Raw genomic sequence first — 15431 nt, 5'->3', positions numbered from 1 at the left:
TCAGTACTCTCACCATCATCTTCCAACCCTAATTGCCTGCTGCTGGCAGGTCAGCTTCTCAGAGGGACATGACCCAGCTATGTGCCAGCTGCTCTCCAGTCAGGTACTCAGACACAAGTGACCTCACAATCACAATGCAAGCCATGTGCCTGCTGCTGGCCTATCAGGCACTCAGGCAGAAGTGACCTCACAGACAGTTTCCAACTCCTGTGCTTGCTCCTGGCCCATCACCTGCAGACACAGAAGTCACCTCACAGTCACCTGCATGGTCATGTGCCTCCTAAGGGCTTACAAGCTTCTGAGACACAATCTTCTCCCACAATACAGCCATGATACAACAGCTGTCTGCACTGCCATTCAGAGGGACCTCGGCAGGCTGGAGAAATGGGCACAGAGGAACCTCATGAAGCTCCACAAAGGGAAATGCAACATCTTGCACACGCAAAAGAGTAACCCTATGCACACTGGGTGCTGACCATCTGGAAAGCAGCTTTGCAGAGAAGGACCTGGGGGTGCTGGTAGACAACATGAAGCAGCATGAGGCAGCAACATGTCCTCATGGCAAAAAAAAGCCAATGGCTTCCTGGGCTGCACTGGGAAGAGTGTTGCCAGCAGGGCGATGGCTCTGTGCCTGCAGGCTCTGCGTCAGCAGGCTCTGTGCCTGCTGTCTAATCAGAGCCTCAGGCACAAGTGACCTCAGAAGCACATCCTCCTGCTGTGAGCCTGCTGCTTGCCTATCACATTCTCCAGCACAAGTGACCTCACAAACAATTATCTTTGGCCTGAGCCAAAGGCTGACCTATTGCTGCTCAGAAAGAAGTCACCTCACAACCATCTGTCCAGCCCAGGTGCCTGCTGTAGGCCCTTCTGCTTCTCTGATGGACATGACCCAGCTATTTGCCTGCTGTTGTCCAGTCAGGTACTATGGCAGAGGTGACTTCACAGTCAACATCCAAGCCATGTGCCTCCTGCTGACCTACCAAGAGCTGATGCTGCAGTGGCATCGCAGTCACCTTCACTGCCATGTACTTGGTACTGGCCTATCAGCTGCTACACCTTAAGTGACTGCACAATGAACATCCAAGCTGTACACTTGCTGCTGGCCTCTCAGCTGCACAGACAGAGGTGACCTCACAGGCACTTCCACACCCAGTGCCTGCTGCCGGACCATCATCTTCAGAGACAGAAGTGACATCACTGTCATCTTCACAGCCAGGGTCCTCCTAGTAGCTTAGGAACCTCCAAGACATAATTCACCTCATCATAACTTTGCCACCCATCAGCCTCTCAGTGGCCCATCAGCTGATCAGGTACAAAGAACCTCAGAAACAACATCCAAGCCCACGCATCAGCTGCCAGCCTTTCAGCTTCCTGATGGACGCGACCCAGCTACGTGCCTGCTGCTATCCAGTCAGGTCACTGGGCAGAAGGCACCTCACAATCAACATCCAAGTCATGTGCCTGCTGCTGGCCAATCACCTGCAGAGACAGGAGTGACCCCAAAACCTACATCCTAGCCCTGTGCCTGTTGGTGGCCTATCAGGTACTCAGGCAGACATGACCTCACAGCCACTGACCCCACACAGGAGTCAAGTGCTGCCTATCAGCTTTGCACATACTTGCATTTCTATATTGCTGTAGAGCTCTGCAGGTGTCAGTCTCTTCTCTGGGAACACTCACCACACCCAGAAGTCACCTCACCACCAACAGCTGCTGGCCTGGCAGTTGCTCAGACAGAAGTGACCTCACAAGTGCATGTCCCCACCAGGGGCCTGCTGATGGCCTGTGGCTTTAGAGACACAAGTTTCCTCAAAATAACATCCCTAGCCACCAACACTCTGCTGCCCTACCACTTACTCTGCCAAAGAGACCTCACTATCAACTTCCACACCCATCTGCCTGCTGCTGGCCTATCAGGGACTCACAAGTCCCTCACAAGCAAATACCCAAGCCATTAGCCAAGTGTGAACCTTGAAGAGAGAAGTGACCTCCCAGCAACCCTCCCAGCAATGTGCCTCCACACAGTCTGTCAGGCACTGAGACAGACGTGAGCTCACAAACACTGTCCCTGCCACGGGCCTGCTGCTGGCCTGCCAGCTGCTCTGGAGGAAATGACCTCAAAGTCCATTCCCAGCAAGGGGCCTGTTACTGGCCTATCACAGACAGACACACAACTGACCTCACCAGCACATTCCCCACTTCACAGCCTGCTGCTGGCCTATCGGCTTCTCACCCAGAAGGCACCTCACAGGCACCTTTACAGCCAGGCGCCTGCTGCAGCTCTGGAGGCTGCTGGGACAGGAGGGACCTCCGAGTCAGTTCCCAACCAGGTGCCAGCTGCTGGCCTGCCAGCTGCTCTGTCTGCAGTGACCTCACAAGGACCTTTCCAGGCAGGGGCCTGCTGCTGGCCTATCAGGGACTCAGAAGGAGATGACCTCACAGTCCCCTTCACAGCCATGTGCCTGTCACTGGCCCAAAAGCCTCTGAGACAGCAGCTACCTCACGATAACTTCCCCAGCCATGAGCCAAATCCTGGCTTATCAGCTGCTCAGGCAGAAGTGAGCTCCAAAGCACATGTCCCAGACATGGACCTGCTGCTGCCCTATCTACTGTTCACCTGGAAGTAACCTCACAGTCACCTTTCCACCCACAACTCTGCTGCTATCCAGTCAGTTCATCAGTCACAAATGACCTCACAATCAATATCCATGCCTTCTTCCTGAGCTGGCCTGCCAGGTACTCCAGCAGAAGTGACCTCATCTCAACAGCCGAGCCACGGGCCTCCTGCTGGCCTGGCAGCTCCTGACCAAGAGCTGATTTGACACTGGGGATCTCCTGGCCCAGCTCTCGCAGACAGCCGTGACCTCCCTGCCCACAGCCCGGCCACGCGGCTTTTGCCGCCTGCAGCTCCCCTGCCTCCCCCAAGGCTCAGCCAGCTCCTGAGCAGCTGCCCGGACTCACCCCGGGACCTCGCAACGCTCACTGGGCAGCGAAACACCCGCTATGAAGCAGTTACTGCCCCCAAAGCAGCAGCTCTGGGAAAGGCTGGACAAGGGGTCTGCGACCCAGGGCAGGGGCAAAGCTTCCTGCCCCCAACCCCCCCCAGCCACCCTGGCCCAGCTGCTTGTGGGCAGCCGGCACGTCTGGATCACAGGGCAGCTGCCCCGGGGCCAGGGCGCTTTGTCCTGCACTCCCGGCCCCACCAGCTCCTGCTGCAGCTCCGGGAGGAAAGCAGCCCCGGGGCAGCACCGCTGCCCCCGCCCCGGCGGGAGGGCACCCGCTGCCATCAGGACGCCTCCGCAGCCCCAGCAGCCCCACTCACACCCGCTGTCATCCCCCGCCTCACTCCCACTTTGCTCCCACCCTGCTTCCAGGGCTGGGCTTTTCTGCATGCTCCACTCTGACTGGCTGACAGAAACATCAGTCAAGTTCAGCCCTCCCTCCTCCTCACACCAGCCAATAGGAGGCAGCACTGGGGTGTTGCTAGGGAAACGTTGCAGTCTGCTGCCCTGGTCACCAGCTCTGCCCCTCCCCTCCCCTCCCCCCTCCCCCCTCACGGTTGGGCGCCATGTTGTGGGCAGCAGCGTGGGGCGTGGCGGGGCGCAGCGGGTCCTGGGGGCAGCCTGGCGCCATGTGCCTCAGCAGTGCAAGGCCCCAGGGCCCGGCTGCTGCCCCGCAGGGGCTGGGCTCTGCTGCAGGGGCCCTGTGGGGCTCCTGGCTGTCCTGCGCCCTGGGGCCATGCTGGGGACGGGGGAGCAGCCCCGGGGCTGCTGCTGGTGCCGGCCCTGGCACCCGTGCGGGGGCCCTGGGCATGGCTGGGGCGACGGAGCCTGGGGGCAGCGTCCTGCTGTCCCTGGGCAGGGCAGGGCAGCATCCTCTCACTCCTTCAGTCCCATCGGGACCCTACAGCAGGGCTGTCTGTGCAGCCACCCCCACAGCCTGGGATCCACAGCTCTTTTCGCAGTTAACAGTCTCTGTGTGACCCCTCAGGAAGGAGCTCCCAAAGCCCTTACCCTCAGTGGAGTGCTGCAGGAGCGCTGGGAGCAAGGAACTGTGGTCTGGGTTGATGGTGGTCCATCAGTCCTCCATCTTGCTTGTCCCCTTGCCCTTGGCTCACCTCTCCAGACAAGGAGGAAGGACGCTCTTCCCATCTCGTTACACAAAACTCTCTGATATGCCCCTGCTCCTCTGCCTGTTGGTGAGGGGACTCCACAGTCTCTCTGGGCAGCCTGTGGCAGTGCTGAGTCACCCTCACAGCAAAGAAAGTTTTCCTCATATTCAGATGGAACTTCCTGTGTTTCAGTTTGTGCCCGTTACCTCTTGTCCTTTCGCTGGGCACCACTGAGAAGAGTCTGGCCCCACCCTCTTGCCACCCTCCCTTCAGATATTTGTAGACATTGATAAGATCCCCTCTCAGTCTTCTGAGTATTCTCCCCTCCAGGCTAAAGAGGCCCAGCTCTTTCAGCCTTTCCTCATAGGAGAGATGCTCCAGTCCCCTAATCATCTTTGTAGCCCTACGCTGGACTCGCTCCGGTAGTTCCATGTCTCTCTTGTACTGGGGAGCCCAGAACTGGGCACAGTATTCCAGCTGTGGCCTCACCAAGGCTGAGGAGAGGGGGAGGATCACCTCCCTCACCCTGCTGGCAACACTCTGCCTAATGCAGCCCAGGATACCATTGGCCTTCTTGGCCACAAGGGCACCTTGCTGGCTCAGGGTTAACTTGTCCACCAGGACTCCCAGGTCCTTCTGCACAGAGCGGCTTTCCAGCAGGTCAACCCCCAACCTGTCCTGGTGTGTGGGGTTATTCCTCCGCAGGTGCAGGACCCTGCACTTCCCTTTGCTGAAGTTCATGAGGTTCCTCTCTGCCCATCTCTCCAGCCTGTCAAGGACCCTCTGAATGGCAGCACAGCCTTCTGGTGTATCAGCCATTCCTTCCAGGTTTGTCCCATCAGCAAACATGCTGAGGGTGCACTCTGTCCCTTCATCCAGGTCACCGATGAAGAAGTTGAACAAGACTGGACTGAGCTCTCTGTATCCTGCGTCACCAGGGCACCCACCCCATTCAGCAGTGGGCCCACATTTTCCCTAGTTAGACTGTCTTGTGCTGTGCTGTACCTGCATCTCTTTCCCAACAGCCTGTAGACACCCAACCTGCTTCCTCACCTCGCTCTCACCTTGCGATCTACCCACCTTTACTGATGTCTCTCTGATGTCTCACGCTTCTTCTCAAAACACAAAGCCAGGGGCTGATCACCGACCCTCTCTGTGGCACCTGTAGCACCGCAGCACTACTCTTCAAGTGACAATTCCTTTTCCTAATGTTACATCTGAACCCTACAAGCTGCAGTTTGTGGCTCTTTCCCCTTCTCATGCTGTTTCCCACTACCAAGAAAAGCTCCATCATCTCTGAAACTACCCTTTAAGCAGTCACAGGGTTCTGCTCTACTGCCCTTCACCTCCACTCCAGCAGGATGAAGAAGCCCAAGGCCCTCAACCTATCCTTACGGATGCGGTTATTCCCCTCTAGGTGCAGGACTTGATGCCTCCATGCAAACCTCCATGAGGTGTCTGTTGTCTGAATCCCCCAAGTTTCTCAAGACCCTTCTGGACTGAAGCTCCTCTCTGTCAAAAACAGAACCAAACAAAATGAAACAAAACAAAGCAGTGCCACTGGGGAAAGGGTAAGCAGGGGTGGGCTGGTTGTATAGCAGGGGATCAGGATGGTAAAAGACACAAACTTGGAGGGGGTGGGAAGGAAATTAAAAGTGAAATAAAGGATTGATCAGGGCTCTTTGGGGATTCCTGCCAAAAAGCCTTGTATCGGAACACATCTGACTGGAGGAGGACAATAAAGCTGATCTACTTCCACTGTCACAGGAAACCTTTGTGTTTTCCTCGACATCAAAGAGCGAAGACCCAGAGGGGGAAAAATCATGGAACTCCTCCAGGGTGGAAGGGACCTCAGGAGGTCTCTAGCCCAATCTCCTTGCTCACAGCAAGGTCACCTCTGTGGTCAGATGAGGTTGCTGTGGCTTGATTCAGCCTGCCCTTGGAAACCTCCAAGGGAGGAGACTGCACAGCCTCTCTGAGCAACGCGCTCCAATGCTTGACCGTCCTCTTAGTGGCGAAGCTTTTCCTTGTCCACTGCTTGAACATCTCTTCTTTCAACTTATGCCCATTGCCTCTTGTCCTGCCGCCATGCACCCTGGTGAAGACCCTGGCTCCATCATCTTGATGACCTCCTTGTAGCCACTGGAAGGCTGTTATGAGGTCTCTCCAAAGCCATCTCTTCTCCAGGTTGAACAAGCCCCATTTCCTCACAGAGGAAGTGCTCCAGCTCCCTGATTATCTGGAGGATCCTCCACCAAACTCATTCCCAGTTATCAACCCCTTTCTTTTTCTGGGGACCCAAAGATAGATGCAGTATACATGGTCTAATGAATACTGACTCAAGAGGGGATCATCATGCCCCTCAACCTCCTGGTTGTGCTCCTGGTCATATAGAGCAAATAGCAAGTGGCAATGCAATGGTGAAAGGAGGTTCCCACTAAGAGAGCAAACCCTGCAATGCCCAAGGCCAGGCAGAAACAGAGCTGGGCCATGCAGAAATGGCAGGAGAGGGATTTGCTGCCTGAACTGACTCTGTAGCACCTTGGGCCCTGTGATGGGGTTGAAATGATCTCCAGGAAGGACAAGGTGCCAGGGAAGGTGTTCCTGGGCCTGGACAGCCTGTGATCCAGTCACCGTGGATCCAGCCACCTCATTAGCACAGTCCCTGCTCATATCATCTGGGGGTGAGAAGAAGTTCAGGAGGAGGAAAGCTAGAAGTGTTTGAGAGTTCAGAGACTAGAGTGGAGACCTTGGTGTGATGTGCCTCTCATTTATGCAGCATGCTTGGATGTAGATGGGATAGACTTTGCCTCAAGGCAGCTGTGGGATTCAGCGGTTTGAGCACAGGTAGGGAACCCAAGATGCCCTGGAGCCCTTGCCACTCCAAAAGAGCATGGTTTTCCTGTAGGTCCCCTGCTGTATCTGCTAGAGACATGTGGTTGTGCTGGACATGCCATGCATCAGACATGGCCCTACGTATAGCCTATCTTTATGTCACTGAATCCAGTGTCTGCACTGAATTACATTAGCTGTTTGCACTGTACGGATCTGCTTGTGTCTCAGCATCAGAGTGAGTGGCGCTTTAGTTGTAATAGTAGGCCTCTAGTGTCATTGGAGATGGCCAAGGATATTCCTCACTTAGCCTCCACCTGATGCTCTAGAAGGATGCAGGTTCCTCCTCCAGAGCAAGCAGACACTGGCATGTGCCCTGGACCACCTCTGTCCCTTCAAATGTCACCAAGGGTTCGCGTGTGAGCAACTGCCTGCCACCCTCCATCTCCAGTGATTATAATGGTAGGATCTTGTGTGCAGACATCTGTGTTGTGCGCACTTCAGCTTGGGCAAGGGGAGTCCCACCTCGTGTGTGTTTGTGGAGTTCATGGGAGTTTGCTGAATCCCACTCCAGACGAGGGGTTTTTCACCTGGCATGAAATGCCCAGATTGACTCATTTGAATCAATACCTGAACCCTGGGTAAATGACCTCCCTTCTTGTCCCTGTCTACGTGTCCTGCCTAGTTAACGGACCGGAACAGGGCCTTCCAGAGGGGGACATTTAAACCTCTTGTAGATAACCCTCCTCTGATGAGACAAATTACAGTCCTGGAATCAGTGTCTCTTCAGTGTTTAGAGAGGGACCATCAGTGATTATTTTAGTCTACTTTAGTGAGCATTTCCCAGGAGGAGGAGTACAAAGGACAAACAAAATCACACCTTCAGCTGGGCTACTGTTCCCAAGTGGGGCCAGGCTAATGAAACAGGAGGAGCTCATGGCAACCTGGCAGCACTGAGACAGTTGTGTGCGGGAGCAGCTCCTCTGCCAAGAGCAGCAGGGCTTCAGCACTGCCTGCTGCTGCTGACACGAGCTGAGAGAAGGCAGAGAGAAGTGCAAGGCAGTGTGGAGTGGGAGGACAGAGGAGAGCTGCTTGTGGGAGAAATCTTCACAGCCCTTGACACGGTAAGTATCTGGCTGTAGGGCAATGCTATGGAGGTTCCTGGAGGGGTCTTCTACAGCTATCCCATCGCATGACTGTCTTTTTAAGGATCCCACTCAGAGTAGGATGAGATGCTTCAGAGCAGAGATTCCCAGCCACAACATCAGATTGACAGGGCAGCCTGTTACCTTTCTCAGGAATGGCTGTGGTGTATGAAGCTGGGCTGTGCACACAGGTCTGCCCAGGGCTGTAATTCAGAGCAGTGTCCCTGTGCTCCTGGGTGCTGTGTGCCTGGGGCAGTGACTCTGCTGCCTGCAAGGGTCAGCACTCAGCCTGCCCAGGAAACTCCCCACTGCACTGTGGGGAGAAGCTCTGGGTGGGAAGTGTGCCCCTCATCAGGACAGGTTCATTCTGCTGTTGAGAGGGTGCTGCCCGGATCAGGGCTGCTCACAGCTCTAGCTTATGCATAGGACATTTCTGAGGAGTCTTTTTAGAGGAAAGTGAAGAAAAGGCTACTTGAAAGGGAAGGAGCTTTCCTCTCAATGTCTGCACTTTCAATTTCCAGATTTTGGCAGGGAGAAAAAAGCTTTGGTAAGGAATTGCAACTCCCAAACCTTCCCTCTCAGGGATCAGTAGGTGTGAGAAACCTCAGTAAGCTGCTCCACTCCCACCTCTGCCTGCAGACAGCACCAGCATCACCTTCTCTGCGCTAGTCAAGGTTTGTGTCACCTGCTTCTTAGGACCTGCAAACACAGAGGTGCCTCTGGCCTGTGCCCTGTCCCGGGAGGTTTCAGTAGGGCAGAACTGAGCACACAGAGGATGACCGGGAAAAGATGTTGGGACAGAGAAAGAGCTTCCAGCAGGGACTGCTCCAGGCAGCAGAGATATGCAGGGAATGAGAGGGAACTGCTAACAGAATCACAATGAGAGGATGGATTTGGGCAAGTCATGGTCAGTCCCTCTGATGCAGACACTTCTTCTGAGCAAGCCCCTCATGTCTCTTCTCCCACCCAGCAGAGCCTCTGCCCTGACAGCCATGGAGTCCAGGGCATGAGCTGCCTCCTCGGCAGCCAGACCTCTGGCAGAGGAGAGGGGCATCTCTCCTGCCACAAAGGGAGCGATTGCCCTGCAATGTCACTGTCTGTGAGGCAGCATGCCCAGCTGGGTAAGGTACAGGCTTTTCCGAGCACCTGTCTGTCTCTCTCTCCTTGCCTCCCTTGGCAGTAAGATCTTGGTGCTGCTCCTTGTTTCCCCTCCTCTCCATGCTGCTCCTGTTTTTCTCTCGGGCTCCCTGGGGTCGGGGTCTTCAGCTGCAGTTCAGGCACCAAGGCTGCATGTCGTGCAAGAGAGGGGTCTGCATGGGAGTGCTGTTGCCCCAGCCCACTTTTGACCAGTGTGGCTCCAGGAATTGCAGTCCGTGGGGTTGGGAATTGAGCTGACTGTCCCTTAAGGAGAGCCCATCTTCAGTCCTAACAGGCCTTTGACTGTTTCCCTGTGGTGTCCTGCCAGGCTGCGAGCTGCCCTCCAGCAAGGCACAGCTATCTCATACCATCTCTGTGATATCTGAGAGACCAGTGAAGAAGTTATAGAGATGTGAAGAGCATGGAAATGGTGGTGGGAGGTTGTAAATGGGCAGCTGAAAAGAGCCCTGTGTGTCCTTGGCTAGAAGGGGAGTGTGGAGACCTCCCTCTGGTGCCTGGAGAAAGGGAGAGAAATTTGGAGATTTGCACTTTGAAATTGGACTTCTCCGCTCTCAGCAGTAGCTGATTCCTTTTTAGGGCAACATATGAGAGTGATCATCCTCCAGCTCAAAGTGGTGTCAGTACAGGACAGCTGCGAACAAGGCTGATAGACAGACAAGCTATCCTCGCTCTGTACCAAGTGGCAATGAATCCTTTTTTTTCTTTTTCAAGACTCACAGTAGAATTTCTGCCTTTGAGCAACACTCCCCATGTGTGACAAGGACATCTAAGAGAGAAAAAAAAAACATTATTAAAAATTCCCTAAAACACTGTTCCTCAATTCTCATTCTTTAGAGCAGGTAGTGAACACACTGAAAAGCCATTCCACATAATGAATAGATTTCATTTGATAGCAATTATGAGTACCAGAGCTGTTTATCCCCGTTGCCATGTTCCGACTACTGTGCAGAAGGACTGACTCCTCTGTGGCCCATGGGCAGAGGCTTCTGCTCCTCACAGCACACTCAGGCAGCAAAAACCAGAGCTCAAGCAGGGTACCTACCTGCCCAACGATCTTCCCCAAAAAAGAGAGAGGCAACTTGGTGTTTTCAAAGAGAAATGTTATTTTTTTTTCCTAGGAAGGTCTCTCCTACCTTGCCAATGTCTTTTCCTCCTTAGACAGTCCCCAAAGCCCAGTGGGACCAAATGGCCAACGGAAGCTCCCTCAACGAGTTCCTCCTACTGGCGTTTGCAGACACACAGGAGCTGCAGCTCTTGCACTACGTGCTGTTCCTGGGCATCTACCTGGCTGCCCTCCTGGGCAACGGCCTCATCATCACAGCCATAGCCTGCGACCACCACCTCCACACCCCCATGTACTTCTTCCTCCTCAACCTCTCCCTCCTCGACCTCGGCTCCATCTCTGTCACTGTCCCCAAATCCATGGCCAATTCCCTGTGGGACACCAGGGCCATTTCCTACTCGGGATGTGCTGCCCAGGTCTTTTTCTTCTTTTTCTTATGTTCAACTGAGTTTTCTCTCCTCACAGTCATGGCCTATGACCGCTATGTTGCCATCTGCAGACCCCTGCACTACGGGAACCTAATGGGCAGCAGAGCCTGTGTCCAAATGGCAGCAGCTGCCTGGGCCAGTAGTTTTCTCAATGCTCTGCTGCACACTGGGAACACATTTTCAATACCACTCTGCCAAGGCAACACAGTGGACCAGTTCTTCTGTGAAGTTCCCCAGATCCTCAAGCTCTCCTGCTCAGATGCCTACCTCAGGGAAGTTGGCCTTCTTCTGGTTAGTCTTTGTTTAGTCTTTGGGTGTTTCATTTTCATTGTGGTGTCCTACATGCAGATCTTCACTGCTGTGCTGAGGATCCCCTCTGAGCAGGGACGACACAAAGCCTTTTCCATGTGCCTCCCGCACCTGGCCGTGGTCTCCCTCTTTGTTGGCACTGGCACGTTTGCACACCTGAAGCCCCCCTCCCTCTCCTCCCCATCTCTGGATCTGGTGGTGGCTGTTCTATATGCAGTGGTGCCTCCAGCAGTGAACCCCCTCATCTACAGCATGAGGAACAAGGAGCTGAAGGAGGCACTGAAGAAACTGATCCAACGTGTACATGGTCAGCACCAATAACTGTCCCACATTCATTCACTTGCCAGGATATCTGGCATCAAGGCTGTGAGATGTGCATTTATTTCTTTCTTACTTTTCTCCTTTACATCTACATTAAAAAACAAAGAAAAATATCCTGTTCATGTCACATCTTCTCAGAAATCTCTCATTTAAATCTGACCCAGAGACTGTGTTGAAGCAGGAAGCCAGGCTTCCCCCTTCTTCAGCAGAGGTGGGGGAGCCTCAGAGCCTGCTAGTCTGAGCTCCCTCAGATGCCCTTAGTGCAATGAGAGTTTCCCTTTGCAGTGTCTCTTTTGGCACTGACACCAAGGGAGCTCAAGGGCACAGAGTCAGGCTCAGATGAGTATTGACAGGGTGAGACCATGAGTCCGGTGTCCATTAGGAGAGCTCAGCTCTCCTAGCCACAGTCTGGGTGTGATCTCGCAGCCCTCTCCTGCAAGGGTGGCTGTTGCCTGTCAACGTGGGTTGGTCCTTCTCTCTACAGTGCTTCAACACTCAAAGTGGAGTGGGAGTGGAAGGGAGGAGAATTTGGATGTAGTCTTTGGAGACAGACCCTCTGCTCCTCAGGACTGCCTGCCCAGCAGGCACTTCCTCACTGTAGCCTTTGTGTGGGTGGCTACAGCTTTCTTGGAGACACAGCCACCAACAGCGGTAGCGTTTCTCTTCTCTGGGCTGTTCTCCTCGTTGTCACACCGTCCTGCCTTGATCTGGTGCAGGTATATGGCCTAAGTGTTCTTGCAATGCAGTGGTGATATGGTTGTATTTCCATGTGCATGCATCCTGTGAGTACAGGCAGGACCTGACAATGGACACTCTTGTGCCAGACCTGGCCTCCAGAATAACATTTCCTATAATAAAAGGGGGGCTCATCAGTGACATTGATGAAGTCTGGCCTTTCTTCTGAAGCTCGAGCCAAAAATACACCCAAGGGATTTGACTACAAAAGGGCCTGCTCTTCTGCTTGTGAACTCCATAGGCTCCAGGGAACAGCCTCAGAGTCCCAGTGTGATTTGACACACTGACCTGGGGAAAGGCTCTCTGGGAAGCGGGGATGTCCCAGGAGAAAAGCAGGGCAGCATTCAGAGAGAGGAAACGAGGAGAACCAGGTTTCTCTGGTCACCACCTCAGGGCAGGCTGCTCTGTCCCTGGGGCAGCAGGAGCTGCTGGAGGGGCTGCAGGGCCAGGGCTCTGGTGCTGTGCTGGGCAGTGGGGTGGGCATGGAGGGGCTGCAGGCAGACAGGGAGGGGGATCTGCTGGGCACAAGAGCAGGGGAGACAGAGAGTGACTGGCCTCATTGTGGGGCCTCATGCCCTTGCCAGGGAGCTGCTGCCCTTGTCCTTGGGCTGTGCCTGAACTACACTGTGGACATGGCTGTGGCTGGCCCTGCACCTCTTGGGTCCTGACCTGACCCTGTCCCTGTCCTGCTGACCTGTGTCCCGATCCAATATCGGGAGGGTTTCGTTACGATCCCAAGGACGAGATTAAGACGCTAAAACCGGTCAAATATCGTACAACCTTTTACCTTTATTTTCCACGAATTGGGGAGAAAAGGCGTGTGTGGGGGGGGGGGAAGGCGAAGGGGAGGCGAAGGGAAAAAGGGAACAAGGGTAAGGGGAAAAGATAGAGAAAAGTTGGAAAAGGAGAGAGGAAGCTAGCTACCACCACTCCGAGGCCGATGATGTTCCGCTGACTCCGCTCGAATCACAGCTCAAGCTGGGTGCCTCCGACGAGGGACGAGGAGCGAGGGCCGAGAGAGGGAGTGAGAAGGAGATGGGGGGGGGGGGAACAAAGAAATCCCTCGGCAATTATAGCTTTTTCAAATTAAGTTTTCCCACCCCTCACGTGGTAGTTCAGACCAATAGTAATATTTGGGTCTGGGGTCTCCTGCTCCTTATTGGGTCTCATCACTGTCCCTAGGTAGGCCGTTTACTGTTGCCGTTTCTGCTGACAGGTGTGTCTCCATTCTTAGGTCCAGCCATTAGCTCTCAAGGTCCTGACAAAGAAGGTGATAACTTCAGCAATTAGCACTGTTTCAGCAGTGCACAGGAATGCAAATTGCTGGTAACTCCCTTATCATTCCCGCCTGCAGCAGCTCTGGGCCCTTTCTCACTGTACTAGGGAGTGCGGCCTAAGGCTTCAGCAAATTTAGCCACTCATGCCAAGCAGGTTTTATAGAAGTTGTTCTAAAAACGGACAATAATTTACAGTCCAGATCCCAAAGTCTCTGCCCGATTGCGGTCTCATTCAGTGCAGGCTCGGTGTGTCCCGGGTGGTCGCAGGGAGACCTTTTCAGGGGTCGCAGCAGCTCAGTCGTTGTGGCCTGCCTGCACCCCATGCACCAAGAAATGTTTAAGGCAAAAAATTCATTCATCAGTCCGCCACACCACCCCGTGACTTAAACATTGATTGGTATGTCTCCTTCCTGAAGTCTTCATAGCCTTTGTTCACAGTGGTGATATGAGATAGAGATCAGAAGGAAGTATAGAAAGTGTAGAACACGTCGTGGGAAGAGTAAAAGGAAGGATATAGGTTCGGGTAAAAGGTGCTTAACAGTGATTAAACAGAGGTGTTGCCCAATGCAAGTTCATGCTTTAACAATTTTAGCAACATTTAACTTCACAGAATAGACATCAAAATTGAGTTAACGAAGGTAAGTGATTGTTACAACAGGTATAACAGCTGACAAATGCGGTATGGATGTCAATATGCAATTTCCTCCTTCAGGGTGTGGTAGGAACAAATTGCATATTTGACACAACATGTCGGATTAATTGAACAAAGCAAGGAATTACACAAGGTAAAAAACATTAAAGCGGCAATTGCACCTAACAAATACAATATGAACTGTTTCACCCATGGTGCCTCTGGTAACCAGGACCACAAATTGCCACTCCAGCCGTTCCAGGTTTGGACGGGGACGTGGGCTATTTTTCTAATATCTTTGGTTAACTGGAGAACTACCTTGCCTACATCATCTATTTCTAAACAACAGTTGGAAATATTTAATTTCCCACACACCCCTCCCTCTTCAGCTAACAGATAGTCTAAAACCATGCGGTGCTGAAGGATTGCCGTGTGCATCTGTTGGGACTGGAGAGTTAAAAGATCTATTGCATCAGCGGTTTTGTTGGTAATAATTTCTAGAGCCACTTTTAGGTTGTAAATTGGTTCTCTCACCCCCGATATTAGTTCATTAGGATCCCAGGTTGCAGGCCCATAATGTTGAATTATTTGTTCAGGAGGCCACTCATTTCCCCATTTTTGCATCCCACCCAAATCTACCTTAATGGATCGCGTCTTACGGGCAACCCTTCTGTCCCCGAGGTTATCATATACCTTTATGCCTAACCGAGGTCCGCCTGTTTCTGGTAAAAGGAAAAACAATGGTCTGATAATCCCTATGTAACAAATTCCCGACCACCCCGCGGGTAAAAATTTATATGCTGTGTGTCCACAGATCCAATAATGCCCCTTCTTAGCTCCGATGCCCTGAGCAAATGGCCCATTTATCCCTGGTGGGAATTGAAAGTAAGTTGTGTCTCTGTCACCCAGAGGGCTGAAAAATGTGGTTGCCCCATCACCTATTCGGCCGGTACAATACCAAGCCCCAGAAGTGTCTTTCCATTCCCAGGTTCGCTTGTAAGGGGGATAATTGGGTCGTTGGTGAGTTACAGTTTCATTTTTGTTTGACCAGTATCCCCCAAGTCCCCAATTGTGCCCCGTTTCATTGAGCCACATCCATAGCTGGAGATTCCTGTCTTTATCGAGCAGTTTACAAGTGAGTGTCCATTGACTTTCCCCCACTTCAATCCCTCCCTCCTGGGTACAATTTAAACAATATTGTCCCATGGCTGGGAACTGAATTGGCCAGGTCCCACCGTCGTTCCACGTGTCATCCGCGGTTTCGCTGTAATTGCTTACGATCTGGTCTGGGGTGAGGGGTGTGGACATCCATGGCCAGCTTGATAACCCTATCGGTCCTCTGCAACCCCAGCAGTGGCTTAAATTGAAAGTTTGGCTTACTGCTTTCGCCAGCAACACGAACTCGTTGTTCTCGAAGGGAT

The 15431-nt window shown here is 53.2% G+C and overlaps 1 protein-coding gene across 1 annotated transcript; it reads left to right on the top strand.

Moving 5' to 3' along the window:
- The first annotated feature begins 10431 nt into the window (after window positions 1–10431).
- LOC135326321 (olfactory receptor 14A16-like) lies at window positions 10432–11367 on the top strand. Its single transcript, XM_064504202.1, has one exon. The coding sequence runs from the start codon at window positions 10432–10434 to the stop codon at window positions 11365–11367; it is 936 nt and encodes a 311-aa protein (XP_064360272.1).
- The last annotated feature ends 4064 nt before the right edge of the window (window positions 11368–15431 follow it).

Source organism: Dromaius novaehollandiae, unplaced genomic scaffold (genome assembly GCF_036370855.1).
Source record: "Dromaius novaehollandiae isolate bDroNov1 unplaced genomic scaffold, bDroNov1.hap1 HAP1_SCAFFOLD_27, whole genome shotgun sequence".
Classification (NCBI taxonomy): Eukaryota; Metazoa; Chordata; class Aves; order Casuariiformes; family Dromaiidae; genus Dromaius; species Dromaius novaehollandiae.
Note: the sequence above shows the minus strand (reverse complement) of the source record. Positions and strands in the feature narration are given on the sequence as shown.

Excerpts from the sequence above, each read along its gene's own strand:
- LOC135326321 (XM_064504202.1), top strand. The coding sequence starts at position 10,432 with ATGGCCAACGGAAGCTCCCTCAACGAGTTCCTCCTACTGGCGTTTGCA.